Here is a 19,814-nt window from a genome sequence, read left to right as displayed (position 1 = left end):
CAGTCTTGATCCTGCCTTAGCATGTCTGGGTCTCCATATTAGAACCCTGATATTTACTCTTTTGCACTTTAGTTAGATTTTAGAAGTTTCATCTTAACCCATCATCTTCATAATATCTTAAGCTCTTTGGGGTCCTGAAAGTCAGGTTAGCATTGAGTTGATGTGTCTTGACAAACTTCTCATAAAACTACTGCAAAGAAATCGGTCTAAAGTCCCTGACTTAGTGCCTTCTCTAGGATGGGTCCCTGTGACAGAATTACGATTTACTAATTCCTTCAAATGTGTTTATGTACGTGTCTCATCTTCGTGAGTCACCAAACAAAACACAAACTGTTTTTCTCTGATCTGCTACTCAGTATTAGCCCATCCTCCACCATCTCCCCAACAGCCACAACAACCCAGGAATATTGCAACACCCTCAGATCTGCCTCCAACCTTTCTTACTTTCTTAATGTATAATCAGCAAGATGTGTTCAGTGCAAACACCCAGAAGTTTGCTTATCTGCATCGTGGCTCCTTTGTGATCTTTGATGGACAATGATGATGGTGATAGTTCTAAATTAATTCCTGCTTATTTCTTTTTTTTTTATCAATCTAATTTCAGTATGCCTACTTTGTCTCAAAATAAAACTGTATTCTGAAGAAGAAATCACTGGGAAAATATTAAACATAATTTGAGCTGACTGAGTGTCTTAGTTGATCCTGCTTATTTCTTAATCAGTAATTATTGACATTTTTGAGATCAGGTGTCTTCTTTTTTAATTCCTCCGGGAGAATAGATATGTAGTCTCTGGCTTGTAAAGGGTGGCTAGGAAGTCACGAGTCTGGCTGTAACAAATACCAGGATTTCTTAAACAGAGTGCTCCTTACTGCACAGCAGAAGTATCTGGATGCCTGTTCTCATTTTTAATTTTGGTGCTTAAAGTATTTCCCCCCTGACCTTCTATAACCGATCTATTCCAGTTTTTCTACTCATCAATTGCTGAGAGAGGGGTGGCAGACGATAGGTAAATGGCACACTCGAAAAGACCAGAATCTCCTCCATCCTTTTAAGGAGGTAACTTCGTTGTTCTGGTTGTGACTTTAACACCTCTGGAATGGAGATGTCGCTAAAAATTTCCAAGGGAAAGGCTGGTCTGGGGTCACCAGTCCTAGAGTGTTTTCCACTGCCACCCTCAATAAGGAGGCTACAGCTCCCTCTCCCTGCTGGTTAGATTTTAGCATCATTGATACGCAGAAGCTTCCCAAATCCTAAATCTTCCTAAGGGACGAACCGAACCGTTTAGAAAGCTGACTAATCTGACACAGTCTAGCTTCCGAAAGAGTCACTTTCTAGGGGGCAGATGATAGTACCCTGTTTCCAGAGGCCAGGGGCACAGTTCCCTTGTCAGTGGCATGCAGTTTTGTGGCTAGACATAGCAGAACATCGTGTTGAGCCCGCTCCCAGGTGACTCTTTCTTGCTTCTCATAAGCTAAACTTCCCTCCTGACTCGCCAGTTGCACCCTGCCTTGTTCATTCTCTCTGTGAAAGCCCCACATCTGGGCAAATCTTTCATATCGACCACTCTCCCCAGGCATCTGACTGGCATGCTGGTCCAGATGCGACTGCAGTCTCCACAGCCTCCGTTCAGTACCTGTGTCACAGCCAGCCGGTGCCTAGAGCGATGATGCAGAAAAAGAAACAGAAAGCAAGGAAAAGTCAGGAGATGCTGGATTCAAATTATAGTCAGGGCGATGTTAAAAAGAAGAACCCATTAACAATAAATCCAGGTTCCTAACTGCAGGATTAGAAAAGGGAGAGCTAAGAAGAGCAGCGAAAGGAGGGGCTTGAAACAGGAGCGACAAAGACTTTGTCAGCCTCTCAGACTCCCCAGCCCAGAAGGACAGGGCGGGGGTTGAGTCGCGGCTCCCCATTGGCTCCAGCGCGGGCCCCTGGACTTCTATAAAGGGCAGCTGCAGAGCAGTCTCTGCACGGGCTTGGAGCTGGAGTGGCATTGCCTGACTCCGCCCTGCCCACAGCGCCAGCCGGCCTTGGACAGAAAGACTGATGACTGACTGAAGGCAACAGAGATTGGGTAGGAATAATCAATGGTAGCATGGAGGAGGATCTGTGCTTGAGGGAAGCCTGACGCCATCTCCAGTTTGGAGCAGGTGCTGTGGGCACTATCCAGGAAGAGCGTTTGCAGACAGCCTGTCCTGTGTTCAGCTGCCCAGCTCTGCGCACTTGCCCACCCTGAGCAGGTCCAGTCTTTTTTCCTGGTTCTTGGTATTTCTCTCCTCTCCCTGCTCCAGACACCTTGGAGAACACTTTATCAGCTCAGAGCTCCAGGGCACTGAATAGATTGCCTGCCTGTCTGTCCACAGCCTCAACTTGCCCTCTTCCTTCTTTGAGAGGCTCCTGGGCAAATAGCTTAGGGACCTCACGGTCCACTAAAGGCACTGGGATGGAGAAAAAGCCAACCACAGAAATGCCCCAAGAGGCTTTCCAGAGCCCTGGCACCACGAGCATCTTCGGGGATGAGCTGACTCCAGAAGCCCTGAGTGTACCTTTTGGTTTTGATGACTTGATCACATCCACTACTTCCCAGGTACTTCAGGCTGTGTCCAATGTTGCATCTGCGTTTGGGCATGGACTGTCCAAGATGCCAGAACACATGACGGGAGACCTGGCCGACACGTCAGGTCCCCTAGAAGTGGAAATTGTGTCCGAGGATAATCGGTTGCAGTTCTGGTTAGTGGTAGGGTACACCATAGTGGTCTTTGCCTCCATCATAGGCAACTGGGTCTTCAACTATATAATTTTGAAGTACAACAGTGTCCATACTGCCTCTGGCCTCCTCGCTGTCAACATTTCTGTGACCAACATGATGCTTGCTCTTCTCAGCTCTCCCTTCACCATGGTAAGCCGGGGTACTGAGGAGGGTAATCGGGGGAGTGGGGCAAGAACTGAAGTCAAACTTGGTGCTTGCAACAGTCGGTGCTGTGTGGTCAGAGGGAGGGGGAGCTAGAAAGGGCTGGCTTGGTTTGGAGAACATTTTTATAGGAAATAGTACAAAAACTGAGAAACATTGAAAAGGGCTTGGAAATGTGTTAGGCTAGTTGTTGTGTCGCCGAATTAATCCCTTGCTGTGGTAGAGGCTGAGAGAGTATTGGGCTGCCCAGGGAGGCAGTGGGACCTGTTGCTAGTGAGTTTTGGACTAATGTATGAATCCAAGTTTTGTCATAAAGATTAACCCTGCTTCTCCACCTTTCAAATGTTGTGCATGAACTTGAATGGAGTTAACAGGCTTTGTGATTTAGTGTCCCTCCATGTCTTCAAGCCGGAATGTTGTGTGGGAGAAAATGAGATGAGCATGAGAACTGGAGTGTAAAAATATTTCTTTGTTTATTGGGAGAACGACAGTAGCATTTTGGTGATAAAGGAGACTTTTATTTGTGTCTTGGGGCTTTGGAGAGGGATGGACACAGGGCTGAGTTCCTATGCGTCATCAAACCATTTTTCCTACAGGTGCGCTATATGTGTTATGCCCTGGTGTTTGGAAAGATGACCTGCCACCTCAGTCGCTTTGCCCAATATTCATGTGCCTATGTGACTGTGCTGAGTATGGTAGCTATTTCCCTGGATCGGCATCGGGTATGTGCCTCCCAGATATCTTGCCTAAGATATCCTCCTAGATGAATGGAGAAAAGTGAGGTCACAAGAAATCTACAAAGTTTTCCAAGTTCTTAAGTTCATATATGTAAATGTTTATGTGTAATTTGGTGATATTGAAAGATGTAAAATACAAAACTTCACCAAATTAATCCTAAAAAAATGCTACCGTCTTTTCTGTGGTGCTATGGGAATAGAGATGTGGCAACAAACACATGATACATGTTCTTTTGGGAAATATTTCCTGTTTGCTGCATTGCAGGACTGGCTAAAGGAAGCAAGAGGGCATGGATAAGTGAATGTAGATGTAGTATTAGACCTGTCTGAGAGTTTAGTAAGGAAGGTGGGAATGAAGTCTGAGAGGAAGGATTGCGGGGGGGGGGGAAGTGGCTGATGAATAGAGATGAGTAAAGAGGTAGGAGAAAGATGGAAGTCAATTAAAAGGAAGAGAGGCAAGGGAGAAGAAGCTGTGGTCATCGCATAGTTAATCATTAAGGAGGGAGACAGAAAATGAGTGGTGGGGAAAGACCAAAAAAATGAATGGCATGTGATTAGATCCAGTTAAAAAGCTATCTGGAAAAAAGATGAGAGATAGTCAGGAACATAGAGCAAAGGAGAGAGGATGGAAAAAAGTGACTATGAAGGAATCTAGATGGGAGGGGATGAGAGGGGATGGGAGGGCATGAGAAAAGCCATGGAGTAAGCCAGGTAGAAGGGTAGACGAAGGAATATGTAGGATACTGTCATACCCGTTAGAAGGTAAAGAAAAAAATAAGTCACACTACTGGACATCTGTTTCCTTTCTCCACAGAACTGCAGACAGAGAAAGAGGAGTTTTGAAGTCAGTTCACTTGAATTCCTGATTTCTTGAAACATAGCAGTGCTGTAATTTCATGAGCAAAATGCCACATACATGTCAAATGAACTAGTACATAAAGCACATTACCACCTACATACTAAGTCTTTGTACCCTTTTATCGGAATAGCAGTTTATTGATGTCTAACTTTAATTTGAGTTGTTAAGCTGGATGGGTTCCTTTTCCCCCCAGGTGATGCTAAATCCTTTGAAGGCCCAGATCACGCCCATGCAAGCCAATATTTGCATCATTGTCATCTGGATTGTGAGCACCTGTGCTGCACTGCCACATGCTGTTTACCAGAAGCTTCACCAGGTGGAATTTGGGTAAGAGGAACATGGGATAAGAGGAATGCTGTTATACTAACAGCCCAAGACCCTGGAAGCCATAAGGAATGATTTAGCAAATAGGAGCTAGAATAACACATTTCAAAACATAGGTGGAAAAATAAAATTCTTCTAAACTGTTATTTGTCATTATTTCCCGAAAACTCTCAAGACAGTGGGCTATAATTTCCATCTTTGGGGCCATGGCTTTCCTATAGGTACATGAGAAGCCTGGGTCAGTTGAATCCTAGCTCTCCTGGTTTTATGCTCAATGCAGACACAACACAAACAGTAAATACATCTCAACCTTTAGACCTAATTGCCTTAAGGAAAAGACTAAATCATTGGTTTTGTTTTCTCTCTCTCATAACCTAGAAACACAACTGAGGAAAGTGCCTGCCTCCCCAGTTTCCCATATACTTCAAAATCCACATGGGTGTACCTTGACCTAGGCACCTTTCTGGTCTTCTTTATGTTGCCTTTGCTGGTCTTGGTGGGTGTCTATGGTCATGCGGCCAAAAAGCTGTGGATCCATGATCCTGTTGATGACATCAATATCCGCACTTACATCTGTCAGCGTGGGAAGAAGAAGCAGACCCTAAAGATGCTGATGTTGGTGGTGTTTCTCTATGCGATCAGTTGGCTCCCCCTCAATGTGTACCTGGTGCTGCTAGCCAGTGAAGCCATCTCAAGCCACAATGGTCTCTATTTTTTCCTCCACTGGCTAGCAATTAGCAGCTCCTGCTACAACCCCTACATCTATTGCTGGCTCAGTGATAGCTTCCGTATTGAAGTGCGAAAGGTCATCATGGAAATCCAGAAGAAGCTGCTAGATAAAATCAGACGCCTTAGGGGAGAGCATCGCCGACTGAGCTCTGCATCTCGTGCCCATCCCCTTGATTCTGAAGATTCCAATCCAGGAGTGCCCATGTTCCCACGATTCAAAGATTTTGATGAGCTGCCCAGTCCCCCTCCTTCCCCAGCAGTGCACATCTCCTTTATCCACGCAGTGCCTCAACTTTAAGCTGCCCAGACCGCGACTGACTATCAAAATATCTGAGGTATGATAGGATCAAAATGATTGGAATGTATTATTGTTTTTGAGTATCACCCATATATTGTACTTGTGTACAGATAGTGCAGGCCTCGGGAGATCTGTGAGCTCCTATATATTATTATTTATATTTTATTTAGATGCACACAAGATGGATTTCATTACTATGTTTCCATGGAAATGCTAGGAGACTAAGGTATCATTTCTGAAATTTCACAGGATGCTCTGGGAACTTGAAGCACCTTATAAGTGCAAGCTCTTGGTCGTCTCTTCTCTTCTGTGGTAGTGAGGATAGGAAATGTTACAGATGCCCAGGAACAGATGAGGCAGTGGAGTGATTCACCACATGTAATCAGAGTTATTTCCTCAGGTTGCTGTACAACAATTTGGTGACAGCTTCTCTCTGAATGCAGAAAAACTGAAGTGCCCAAGTTCACACTTCAAAATCCCAAACCTCCTCCGTGTTTCTGACTATACATTTAGTTTCATACTTTGTTTCATGTAAATTTGTACTCTCTACTTTTGTCTTTCTTTTTCTGGAAAAAGAGAAAATATAATGTGCTTACTGTTGTTTTAATTATCCCCATCTCTTTAGCTTATGGACAATTTCAACTCAGCAGAAGAGAGGAGGAGGAAGAAGTGATACCTCATCCTGTCACTGCCATTCTTCTGGAGACAATGTTATTAAGGTCCTCTGGAGAGCATTCATGGTTGCAAGTGTCAAGATGATACCGGGATGAGAATCGGACTTGTGATCCTCCTCATTTCCTCTCTTCTTCTTTGCCTCCTCCTCAGTATTCTTGTTCTCCCTCTAGTCTCTCCCCATCTCCTTCCTAGCCTTTGTCCGTTTCCTCCCCCTTGCTTCTGTTCCACCTTCTACACATCCTCTTCCTCTTCCACTCCATCCTCTTCTTCCATTTCTTTCTCCACTACTATCTTTCTTCTTGTTTTAAAAATCTCCTTAACAATGACAAGTTATCTGTCTGAGATATCTCCTGGTTGGTAAGGTATCTACAAGATTTTAGGATCAAAAAAATGAGGTAATGATTCAGTTTCCAACTATTCAGTTTTCACATAGTGAAAAGATGTGGTGGTTTTGGGGGTTCAGAACTTCAAATGTTTCTGGTAAATTGCCATACTTGCCATAGTGTTGTGTCCCTTTGAAGATCAAGCATAAATTGGGAGAAAGACCTAATTGAAGTTTAAACTCAGTTTCATTCCATTGTCTCTTTCTTCTTCCTTTTTATCCTTTGAATTTAATCCATTGATCCTGACCTATCATTAATACCCCAATTGTAAAAACAATGAACTTGTATTACTGAAGTACAGGTATACATATTTGGAGTAGCTTTAGGGCGAAACATGACCTTATCTTCTATTGTGACCAATATAAACTGCCAACCTACCTGTGATCTTTAGGCTTCAGCTGTTTTGGTGATTAGTAGTCTTTGTGAGTAGTGAGCTCGCTTGTGTATTTTCCAACACGTTATGTAAATAATTCTGATTCTCTTAAGGACAGATATGTGTATTTCCTTTTCATTTGTATTTGATAGTATAGATGTTTCCTAAGACTGACTGCAAGCAAAGTCGAATTTTGCTTGAGTACTGCATGAGTCTTAGAGGGATTTTACCTGGCTCTGGTAGCCACCTTCTCCTATTCAGACTTAGGAGAATTTTGGGTAAAAGGGCTATTCTTGTAATTAAAATGAACCTTGTGCTTTGTGCTTTAACTTAATGTTCTATCCTTCCCCATCTCTGTCTCTATTCTGTATGTAGAATCACACATTCTTTCACTTCCCAGTAAGGCTTGGAAATTGGAATGCTCCAGGTAATCCAGCTTCAAGGTTTGTTGCCGATTTGGCTGGAAACTCGACAGACTCAGAACTTTAAACAACAGCTTTGGTGGCGTATGGATGTTTGAAGAATTGGGCAGATGAATAGTTTCAACTTCACGAGGGCCTTTGTTTAGATGTTTTTCCACAGCACCGAATCTGAATTCGGTACCCAGCCAAGTCTGAGGGCGCTACAATTGTAAGAAGTTTCTGGCTGAAGGGCTCATTTGGTGGGAACATCATTCTAAAGAGCTCTAGGTTTTAAGCTCTAACCCATGTGCAGCCATTTAGCTCTGTGGGTTCGGGCATGGTGCTAAAGAACTGTGGTCACAGGTTTCTAAACCCCATGTGTGTCTTTTTCCATAGACTGTATCACTCACCCTAGCCAATCTGTTTTTGTACAAAGGTTATTTAGCAGCTACCAGGAAGGTAGCAGCAAAACTGATGTGTAAATATTTCAAAACCTGTTTTCTCGTCTGGAGACAACAGTTGCTATCCTTTACTGGCTGGGTGTTAGCTGTGTCACATTACTCAAAAGACATCACTTTTCATATGTACAAATAAACAAAGAGAGTGTACCAGAAGTGGCAGACAAGAGAAACTGCTAGATTTCCTCCTTTGACAAATTCAAAGGCAGGCATTACATGTTTTAAATGCCAAGAAACTGTATCTTGGCACAAATTAGGATATTTGCAGACATGCTTCGATGAGCGTAAGCTCTGCATGTAGCCTCTTTGATATTCAACCTTAACAGGACAGTTTGGAGTGGGGGAATTCCTCTATTGGCACAGATATCTGGGATGCTGGTAATCATGTTTTGGTCACTGTATATGTGACATGCACATTTTTTCTCATGTGTTTTGATCTGACAGTCCCTTTCACTATAAATCCCTGTGTATCTTGTAAGTTATCTTTCCCCAGTGTCACACAAGGTTCTACAAATGTATATACATATACTAATCTAAATATTTAGCTACATACACCAACACAGTATAGTATATTAGGTCACATAAGCTGTCGCAACTTTGTTGTTTCTGACAACAAAGACTCTCAACATCTCCAGACGCTGAGGCAAAGATTCACAGATGAAAACACTGATGTCATCTGGTATACATTAGGAAAGAAAGAAAATATACCTGGCATAAACAATATGAGAGTAAAAATGATGTTGTTTATTCTAATACTTCTTGTTCACAGACTTCTACGTGTCTATTTCAAACTTACTTCCCTTATATTAGTAATAGTAATATCATGTATGTGATTATGACTTTATATTATAATTCTCAAAATAAGATCTTATGATAGTTATTAATAAGTGTTCATTTTCAAGATTTTACAACGTATTGAAAAATTAAAAATTTCTGGGGTATTCGATAAAGTTTCAACACTTTAGAGGAAGCTCAGCACTAAAGGAAAGAAGAGCCTGATCTGGCTGCTCAAGGAGCACATGGAGGAAATGGTGTAGATTAGCCTGGTGAAATTTGCCTGACATAATATAGTCAGGCCCGAGTAAAAGTGTCTGTGCTCAGATTTATGTAAATGGATTTATGTTAATTGGATTGTTGAAATGTAGCATCTGGAATGAATTCCCTGCTCTTTTGTGATGAGACCTCCTGGAAATAAAGTTTACCAGTATATTTTTATAGAAAGTCCTTAGAAGGCAACAGGTAGAGAGATACTGTGCCTCATGGCTTTTGATTTAATAGGATCTTGTAAGTAGCAACTCTGACTACTGTACTTGTAATTTTAGACTGGGCTGTAAATGCTTTTGTACCTGCAACGTAACTCAAAGGAAAGTCTGTTGTAGAAATACCCCAGACTAAAAATATTTAAATTAAAAAAAATAGAATAAAAGAGCATCTTTAAATTTAGAGTCTATATAGTAGTTAGTGAAATTTTATCCATTACCTGCCTGTGCAGTCCTCCTCCCCGTGGAATGGAACTGAACTTGCTGATACCCTGATGCTTTCAGCTTTTCAGCTTTCCTCACAAATTCTGTGGAAGTATGGAATATATCCTAGGCACGTGTACATAGGCACATCAAACACTTGCTGCTTGATTCAAACCTACTAGTGATATGGACTGTGTGGAACTGAAGGCTTCTGGGAGGAAGACTGACGCTGTCATCTTCTACTCAAATGAAAAAGGAATAAAGCTCCCTGAAGCGATATTGATGAATTACCCCTTCACCAAGGGAAAGAAGGAAATCTTACCATTTTACAACAGGAGAATGAACATTATTCCTCCCAATATGCTTGTTACTTGTTTACCTGTAACCGTTGCTTTAAATATTATCTACTATTGTTGTTATTTCGCTCTACTCTAATTTAGTGTGTGACTCTGTATTCTATATCAAAGAGAGGAGGGGCCAAAGGGAAAGGGGAGAGTGTGGTTACAGGGGTGTGGAAATTGTAGTAGATTAGTACATATATATTTACATAAAATACTAAATAAAGCTATTCATTCAAAGCACTCCTGATCTCTTCTTGTAGCTCTAATATGAAAAGGGAAAAGGATGGGGGGAGGCAGTTGGGTTGGTGGGTATTTGTGATTCACAGCGGCTCATTAGCTAAAGTCAACATTTAAACCTTTCCATGCAATCAACACATAGGCATTAAAGTATAAAGGGATGGGGTGAGGATATAACATAAAAGCAAACCCTTTTATGTTTTCTATGGAAAAGCTTTGGGGTGAACAAAAGTTAGAATACTCAACAGAGGGAAGATGCCTTACTTGGTAAAGTTAAATTCAGAATTTGAGAAGTTTATTATTCCTCTAAATCTGTGGTTCTGAACATGTGGGTTGTGACCCCTTTAGGGTTAAAATGACCCTTTCACAGGAGTTGCATATCAGATATCCTGTATATAAAATATTTACATTGAGATTCACAAGAGTAGCAAAATTACACTATGGAGTACCAATGAATATAATTTTATGGTTGAGGTTACCTCAACAAGAGGAGCTGTCTTAAAGGGTCACAGCATCAGGAGGGTTGAGAAGGAGGGTGTCACTGCAACTCATCACACTAGCCCTTAGAGATGCTCATATAGTCTCCTGTAGGCTTAAATCCTTTAATAATTAGTAGGCTTATATGAAGGTTTAGCATTTCTCAGATACATTAAAGGAGAACAACTAGAGAATAAACTCATTAGACCCCCAAACCGTAAACACATTTTAACAAATGTCTTAACGATTTTTTGACTTCTGCCAAATTCTATCCCCACGACTATAAATTCGGTTTATTTTCTTCACATAATGACTTTTTAGATACCTGTTTGTTTTCTAAAGACAGAAAGAATGAAAGAGGGAGGGAGGGAGGAAGGAAGGAAGGAAGGAAGGAAGGAAGGAAAGAAGGACATGGATTTTTGTGGATGGGGATGTGGAGAGGACCTGGGAGGAGTTGAGGGGGTGGAAATATAATCAGAATATGTCATATAAAAATATGTTTCAGTAAAAATATTTGAGATGATAAGATTTTTTAAAGGTTATGTTTTATTTCAGTCCCTGTGTTTGTGTCTGGGTGTGTGCAGGTGAATGTAGTGATGGGGGAGGGCAGAAGAAGGTGTTGGATAGGTAGCTGTGAGCTGCCTGACATGGGTGCAGGCAAGAAAACTTAAGTCATTTGTAAGTGGAGCCAGTGCTCTTAGCTGCTGAGCCATCTCTCCAGTCTCATGGTGGTTAATTTTAAATGTCTATTTCCTGAAACCCGGAATCACCTGGGAAGACAACCTGAATAAGGAAATATCTAGATGAAGTTGCCCTATGGCAGATTGCCTTGCTTGTTAATAGGGGTGAGAAGAGCCACACTGAATGGGGGCATTACCAGTTTACGGTCTGGGCCTGGAACTGTATAAGAGAGAAGAAAGCTAGCTGAGCATTAGCATCAAGCAACAGGCAGCTTGACTGTATTTGTTTTTCTCTGCTCTTGACAGTGAATGTGCTGTGACCTGCTGTCTCAAGATTCTGCCTTTATGACCTCCAGCAGCAATGGACTGTAACCTTAAATTTTAAGCCAAATTAACTTTTCCCTACGCCGTGTTGCTTTTTGTCAGGATATTTTATCACAGGAACACAAATGAAACTAGAACTGATTAATAACTTCAAAGTCTAAATCTAGTTCCACTTATGTAGCTTTACCAACATTCCCCAATCCCCAAGCCTCTGTCTCTCTGCCTTGTTTTTGCTTGACGATTATTATTTATTTTCAGCCACTATTTGGTAAAATAAACTTATAAAGAAAGTACCATTTATAAAAAATAAAGCTTATAGTTTTAAATGCCTGAATATTCAAATGGTATAGTGTAGATGCCAGCAAGGATCACACTACAGCTATGGGATGGTAGAGTGGATAGAAATGATTACATTTCAATCAAGGAAGTAGAGAGTGGGAGAGACACCCATTCCTTTAACAAGCAGTCTCTGGCAAGAACTACAATTAGATCACAGGAGAGCTAACTTAAGTCTTTCTAAAGCCATGATGCCAATAGGGCCTTGAAGGCTTCCATTAGGCCCTAACACTTAAGTATGACTTTACCTGGGTCCCACTTTTTAAATACCCTGAGTCCTGGGAACTCTTGAGAGTTACCCTAACCAATTTGAAGCTGTCAGCATATTGAATTTTTGTTTATGCCTATACCAATACACCTGCTATTAAAGCCAAACTATTTAATATGTTTAGGATTCTAATAACCCTACTTTCATAGTCTCCTAAAGCAGAGCTTCTTAAACTTTTCTCACTCATGAGAACTTTTCACCGGAGCAATTTTTACACAACCTTGACTATATAGGTAAACAAAAGAAGCATACAAATCAGATTTTCCTGATGAAAATTATGCATGTGTTTGCATTTGAACTACTTTTTTGCTGTTGCACTTTCAGAAACTTCAGTGTTACCAATCTCTCCCCCCAAACCCATCATTTAGCTTGTGGGAATATGTGGGGTCATCACCTAGTTTAGGATATTCTGATTTTGACTCCAGCCAGGAAAGCAAGCAAGCTAATTTCAGATATTCACTTCTTCCTCTGCTCCTCCAAATCCCATGCCCTGTCTGATTGCAGCTCTGCATTTCCTTCTCCCTCTCCCCTATCTCTAGAGGATCATACAGATCTTCTGCTTCAAACTTCCCATCCCTGACTCCTCACTTTATCCCAGACTCTTACTCCAACAGACAATCCCTGGGAACCCATAGGCTACTCAGGTCAGATAAGCAGGTAGCCTAAGTGTGGATCTTCACCACTCCTGCCCCTCCACCAAATCCAATCCTCCAGTCTAGCCCCATCTCTATAGAAAACCACCTACTGCAGTTTCCCCCTTCTTTCAGCCCAGCAGGTCACACAGACTTTCTCGTTTAACCTTCCTACCTAGCCATCCTGCTATTCTAACCCTCAATTCAAACAGGGCATCCCCTGGGAACCCATGTGAGAGAGAAACAAGTAGGCCAGCAAAGCACGTAGGCAAACTTCATATCTTTTATTTATTTATTTATTAAGAATTTACACCTCCTCCCCTCCTCCCATTTCCCTCCCACTTCCTCCTCCCCCTCCTTCTCCAGTCCTAAAAGAAGTCAGGGTGTCCTGCCCTGTGGGAAGTCCAAGGTCCTCTCCCCTCCATCCAGGTGTAGGAAGGTGAGCATCCAAACAGGCTAGGCTCCCAAAAAGCCAGTCCATGCAGTAGAATCAAAACCCAGTGCCATTGTCCTTGGCTTCTCAGTCAGTCCTCATTGTCAGCCACATTCAGAGAGTCTTGTTTGATCACATGCTTGTTCAGTCCCTGTCCAGCTGGCCTTGGTGAGCTCCCATTAGATCAGTCCCACTGTCTCAATGGGTGGACGCACCCCTAGTGGTCCTGACTTCCTTGCTCATGTTCTCCCTTCTTCTGCTCTTCATTTGGACCTTGGGAGCTCAGTCCAGTGCCCCAATGTGTGTCTCTGTCTCTATCTCCATCTATCGCCAGATGAAGGTTCTATGGTGATATGCAAGATATTCATCAGTGTGGCTATGTGACATGGCCAGTTCAGGCACCCTCTCCTCTGCTGCCCAAGGAACAAGCTGGGGGGCATCTTGGACACCTGGGAACCCCTCTAGAGATAACCCAGACCCAAAAAGATGAATATGGTATGTACTCACTCATAAGTGGATTCTAGCCATAAATAAAAGACATTGAGCCTATAATTCGTGATCCTATAGAAGCTAAATAAGAAGGTGAACCCAAAGAAAAATATAAAGTTATCCTCCTGGATATTGGAAGTAGACAAGATTGCCAGGCAAATGTTGGGAGCACGGGGGTAGGGGTGGGGTGGGGTAAGAGGAGTTGGAGAGAGATAAGGGAGAAGGGGAGGATTGGTGAGAGCTTGGGAGAATGGGATGGTGGAGATGGAGGAAGGGTGGATATGGGAGCAGGGAAGTAGATATCTTAATTAAGGGAGCCATTTTAGGGTTGGTAAGGGAAACTTCATATCTTTACTTTCCCTTTTCTCCTCTATATCTGATCCCTTGTCTCAATCCCAACTCTGTAGCAAATCACCTGCTGGCTGCCTCCCTTTTCTCTAGATACACATTCCCAGGGTACTAAACAGATACTGGTGGAACACCCTGTTTTCCTCCATCCTGCGGACTCCCTTGGTACCCACCTTTTATTCCATCCCTATTGCTAAGTTTCATATCCTAAGACGTAGGAACAGATTTTACCTTGAAGCCACAATGAATACACCTATCAGGATCCCAGAAAAATTTCATACCAGGAGCCACCTAGCCATCACACCTTCCTAAGAACGAGAAAGGGCAACAGAAATAAAGGAACAAAACACCCACCAACAAAGACAAGATATTAGTACCTAAAATTATAATCTTCTAAAACCCAGGTGCCTAGAAGACAGAGTAAAGCATAATCAACAACAGCCAGTCAAAAACAAATATTTGTTTCTACTAGAACCTGGCGAACCTACTACAGTTGGCCCTAGAATTGCAAGATAGCTGAAACACAAGAAAAAGACCTTAAAATAGCCTTTAAGAATATGGCAGAGGTCCTTAAATAAGACATTAATAAATACCTTATAAACAAACAAACAGTGCAAGGAAATAATTGAAACAGTCCAAGACTTGAAAGTGGAAATACAATCAATAAAGAAAACCCAAACTGAGTAAAATCTGAAAATAAAAAATTTAGGAACTCAGAGGCAGGCATTACCAACAAAATATAAGAGATGGAAGAATCTTAGGCATTGAAGACACTATAGAAGAACTGGATACATTTGTCAAAAATGTTAAATTTTAAAATTTTCTGGCATAAAATATCCAGCAAATCTGGACATTATTAATAGATGAAATCTGAGAAGATTAGGAATAGAATAAGCATGAGAAACCCAGGTCAAAGCACAAAAAATATTTTCAACAAAGTCATAAAAGAAAACTTTTCTTATCTAAAGAAGGAGATGACTAGCAACATAGAAGAAGCATACAGAATACCAAATAGACTGGACCAGAAAAGCAAGTTCTCCGGGCACATAATAATCAAAACAATAAATATACAGAACAAAGAAAGAATATTAAAAGCTGCAAAGAAAAGTCTCCAACTATCATATAAAGACAAACAGACATATTAGATTACACCAGAATTCTTGGAGATTCTAAAATACAAAAGAACTTGAACAAATCTTCTTCAGTTTCTAAGAGACCATATGTACCAGTCCCGATTAGTATACCTAGCAAAACTTTCAATCATTATTGATGGAGAAAATAATACATCCCATGATAAAAACAACTTGAATCAATATCTATCTACAAATTCAATGCCACAGAAGACACTAGAAGGGAAACTCGAACTTAAAGAGGTGAAGCAGTTAAGCACTCCCAAGAAAACACAAGGAATAAATAATCCTACACCAGAAAATTAAGAGGATAAACACACATGAGTGTGAGGGGACACACACACACACACGCATGCTTGCACACACAGACACACACACACACACTGCACAAGAAGAAAATAACAGGAACTGACAAACACGACTCATTAATCTCTCTCTACATCAGTGTTTTTAATTCTCTAGTATAATGACACAGTGTAACAGACTGGATTCAGAAACAGAATCTATCTTTTTGCATCATCCAAGAAAACACCTCAGTGTAAAAAGAAGGGAAAATATATTTGAAGTAAAACAGACATAAGAAGCAATCTGGTGTAGACATTTGAGTATCTGACAAAATAAATTTCAAACCAAAACTAATCAGAGGAAATAGGAAAGGATACTTCATATTCAACAAACAAACAAAAAATCCAGCAAAAGGACATTGCAATTTTTAACATCTATGCCCAAAATACAAGGCATTCAAGTTTTACACAAGTGTAAAAGAAACACTACTACATCTTAAATCACATATTGAAACCTCATACATTGCTGGTGGTGACTTCAATACCATATTCTTGCCAATAGACAGTCCCTCAGACAAAAATTAAAGCAGAAAAATTCTGGGTCCAATTGAAATAATAAACAAACAGGTCCTAACACTTATTTACGAACATTTCACTCAAATACAGAAGAATATACATTCTTTTCAGCATCCCATGGGACATTCTCCAAGATTGGCCACATACTCAGACACAAAACAAATCTCAGGGATACAAGAAAAGAAAAATAAAACCCTGCATGTTATCTGCCCACCACAGTTTAAATTTGGATATCAACAAGAACAACAGAAAACTTAGAAACTCAAACAAACAAAAGAAAAAAACAACAACAATTCTCAAGATCTAGCTATAAAATTCTTTGGCATATACCCAAAAGTGGCTTCATCATGCCACAGAGACAGCTCAATTTTGTTCACTGATACTCTATTCATAAAAGCCCAAAATTAGAAAGAACGTAGATGCCCCTCAAAAGAAGAATGGATAAAGAAAATGTGCTACACAATCAAGTATTACTTATCCATTAAAAAATAAAATCATAAAATTTTCAGGTAAGTTGGTGGGACTAGGAAAAAAGTCATCTTGAATGAAGTAATCCAGACACAGAAAGACAAATAAGGTATGCATTCACTTATATGTTGATATTATTAGTTGAGTCAAGTATAACCAAGCTACAATCTGTAGAATCACAGAGAGTAGGTATAGAGTAAGGGAGTAGTGGAGTCAGATAGGTGTTCTAGGATAGGGAAATAGAATAGATAGTTATGGATGGAGAGAAGGAACTGAAACAGGAGCATCAAGTGGGAAGGTGGAGAAGATATGGTGATGAAGGAGAAAATTTGGGGAGAGACAGCTAAAATTAAGGGTCATTTGAGGGACTGTATGGAAACCCAATACATTAAACTTTCTAACACATATATGGAGTATATCTAAATGAAACTGCCAAAAAATTTGGAAGACAGAGTCCCCAACGCTACCTCTTTTGTCACCAAATGAAGATTACTGTACTGAGACTGAGGTATATCTGACTTGTTAGCTAAATGATTTCCATGGGAACTCCCAAACAACCCAGGCTTTTGTCAAGACTATAGGTTCTTGACAAAGGTTTCTGTCCTGCTTGGTACCACAGTCATTCAGTACCAAAGAAATACACAATAGTCCTACATAAATTTTAAACTGATTGGTCTATTAGCTCAGGCTTCTTATTAACTAATTCTTGCATCTTACATTAACCCATTTTTCTTGTCTGTGTTAGTCACATGGCTTGTTACCTTTGTCAGTGACAGATTCTCATCTTGCATCCTATGCGCCTGGGTGATGACTACCTACTGAGTCTTCCCTCTTCCCAGAATTCTCCTGTTCTCTCAGCCCTACCTCTACTTCCTGCCTGGTCACCCAACCTATACTTCCTGCCTGGTTAATGGACAATCAGTGTTTTATTAAAAATAATACAAGTGACAGGATATAAAATTATTGTCCCACAACATAGAACAGAAACCTCTGTCAACAAATGGCATCAGTGGTGACAACTACATCCACATAAAATCTGAGAGAGCTTGAGAAGTAATTGTAGACAAAAAAAAAAAGAAAAGAGTTAAGCCTGACTTCTTGGTAGCATTTTCTCAGGTGGGCTGCTTGCTAGAGGTAAGTGTAACTCATTTAAGAGAGGCTTCCTGCTTCAGCTTTAGATGCAAAAACTTTGCAGCCATTTTAAGAGGCTTTGCCACAAAGCACTTAAATGGTGTTTATGAATTACCTACAGCATGCTACCTGGTGGTGGCACAGACCTTGAAACTCCATAGACCTTAGCCATGAGGCTAGACTCTCAGAACGCTAAGGATTAGGGTGTATCTATCTGTCAAAGCCTTGGCTTCAATCCTAGCCATATCATTTAGCAAATTAAACACTCATCTGGTCAGAAAAAGAGATATAGAGTAAAGATAGATTCAAAGACGAAGAAAACCTTTATATGTTTTACAGTGTGTTTGAAAAAATATATGTAGGCATGGAGAGAAAAGAAAAAGGATAAAGTCCTTAAAATAAAAAAGAAAGAAAGAGATTAGTTGGGTGTGGTTGCATACACCTTTAATCCCAACACTTGGGAGTCAGAGGTAGGTGGATCTCTATGAATACAAGGACATCCTGGTCTGCAGAGTGAGTGCCAGGACAGCCAAAGATACACAGAGAAACCTGGTCTCAAAAAAAAAAAAAAAAAAAAAAACAAAAATTAAAAAGAAAACATAGATTTTTTTAAAAAAAAAGTCACATAAAGATAGAAAATACACAGAGAGTCTGGATACTGCATATTTTTGTTTTGTCTTTGAATTGTTTGGTGACTGAGGGAGGAGCAAGAGCTGCTAAAAGACATTTGATTATACATGCTGCTGGGTTAATTGAAGATAGGTAGTTTGAAAATGCCTTGACTTCAAACCTGAAGTCAAAAGATATGTTACTTTGGAGAAGAGGTTTTGCTTTTTTTTTCTACAGGAAATAAGAGCCTATGGATTCATTATGGGTTATGAAAAATCAGGTTTGATCAAAGAAGACCCTCTGAGAAATCTCAGATGTAGGAGTTCTACATCCAGAACAGTTTCAAGAATGCTAGCTGAGATGATCAAGCCTCACAGGACACTCCAGTAAGGACTTGTTCATAATCCTAAATTTTCTTTAGGTCCCCATAAGATTATCTGTGCCCCCAATCACCCAATCAGCAGGCAGTTGTCACTCAGCCACAGAGGAAGCAAGATAAAAATCCCTCACTGACTAAGGTAACAAGCCATGTGGCTAATACAGACAAAAATAATGGGTTAATGTAAGATGTAAGAATATGTTAATAAGAAGCCTGAGCTAATAGGTCTATCAGTTTATAATTAATGTAGGCCTCTAGTGTATTTCTTTGGGACTGAATGCCTGCGGGACTGGGCAGGACAGAAACCACTGTCAACAATAGGTTGCTCTCTACAAACTGATGGCAAGGCTTCATTGCTTAAGACAACATCATGCACAACTAACTGAGCATGGAAAAATTGAGCTGACACCTACATAGAATCTTTACATTCTACCCCTACATTCTAACATCTTTAGTATAGGCAGGTAATATTCATTCTATCAACAGAGGAACAAGCAGAAGCCCAGACACAAATGCCTCTGATTGACAATGGTGTCTTTCCTGCAAGGTACGTAATGGTGGTACAAAGGTTGTGGGAGTAATCAACCAATATCTGATTTGACTTAAGATCTACTCCACAAGATGAAACACATACCTAGCACTGCTTGGGTAACCAAGAACCTGAGAGTAGATTGCTTGGGACCTAAGGTAAAACCAAATACTAGTGTTCTCAAAACTAAAAAAACAAACAAGCAAACAAAAACTATAATGATAAAATGATTCCTAATGATATTCTGTTATTATAGATCAGTGCCTCACTCCATCATTATCAGAGAAGCTTCATCCTGCAGCAGAAGGAAACAAATACACAGACCCATAGTCAGACAATATGCAGAGAATGAGAGACACTGGAACACTTGGTCCTAAATTTAGATTGGTGCCACCAGGAGCAGACATGTCTCATTGTCATGAAAAGTCCTAAGTTATTAAAATATTTTAAATGCCATATTCTGCAGCCTTTCTTTGAGAGATATGAAGAATGCCTATCTGAAATATATCTCTATATATCTAGAAAATCTAA

At 40.6% G+C, this 19,814-nt stretch overlaps 1 protein-coding gene across 1 annotated transcript; it reads left to right on the top strand.

Annotated features, from left to right (window-relative positions):
* The first annotated feature begins 1,716 nt into the window (after positions 1-1,716).
* Positions 1,717-10,186, top strand: LOC101999900 (probable G-protein coupled receptor 83). Its single transcript, XM_005358635.3, has 5 exons — positions 1,717-2,900; positions 3,509-3,634; positions 4,702-4,835; positions 5,211-5,896; positions 6,485-10,186. Exons 1-4 carry the CDS (start codon positions 2,445-2,447, stop codon positions 5,857-5,859), a joined length of 1,365 nt encoding a protein of 454 aa, XP_005358692.1. The 5' UTR covers positions 1,717-2,444; the 3' UTR covers positions 5,860-5,896; positions 6,485-10,186.
* Positions 10,187-19,814: the final 9,628 nt, after the last annotated feature.

This window comes from Microtus ochrogaster, chromosome X, assembly GCF_000317375.1.
Source record: "Microtus ochrogaster isolate Prairie Vole_2 chromosome X, MicOch1.0, whole genome shotgun sequence".
Classification (NCBI taxonomy): Eukaryota; Metazoa; Chordata; class Mammalia; order Rodentia; family Cricetidae; genus Microtus; species Microtus ochrogaster.
Note: the sequence above shows the minus strand (reverse complement) of the source record. Positions and strands in the feature narration are given on the sequence as shown.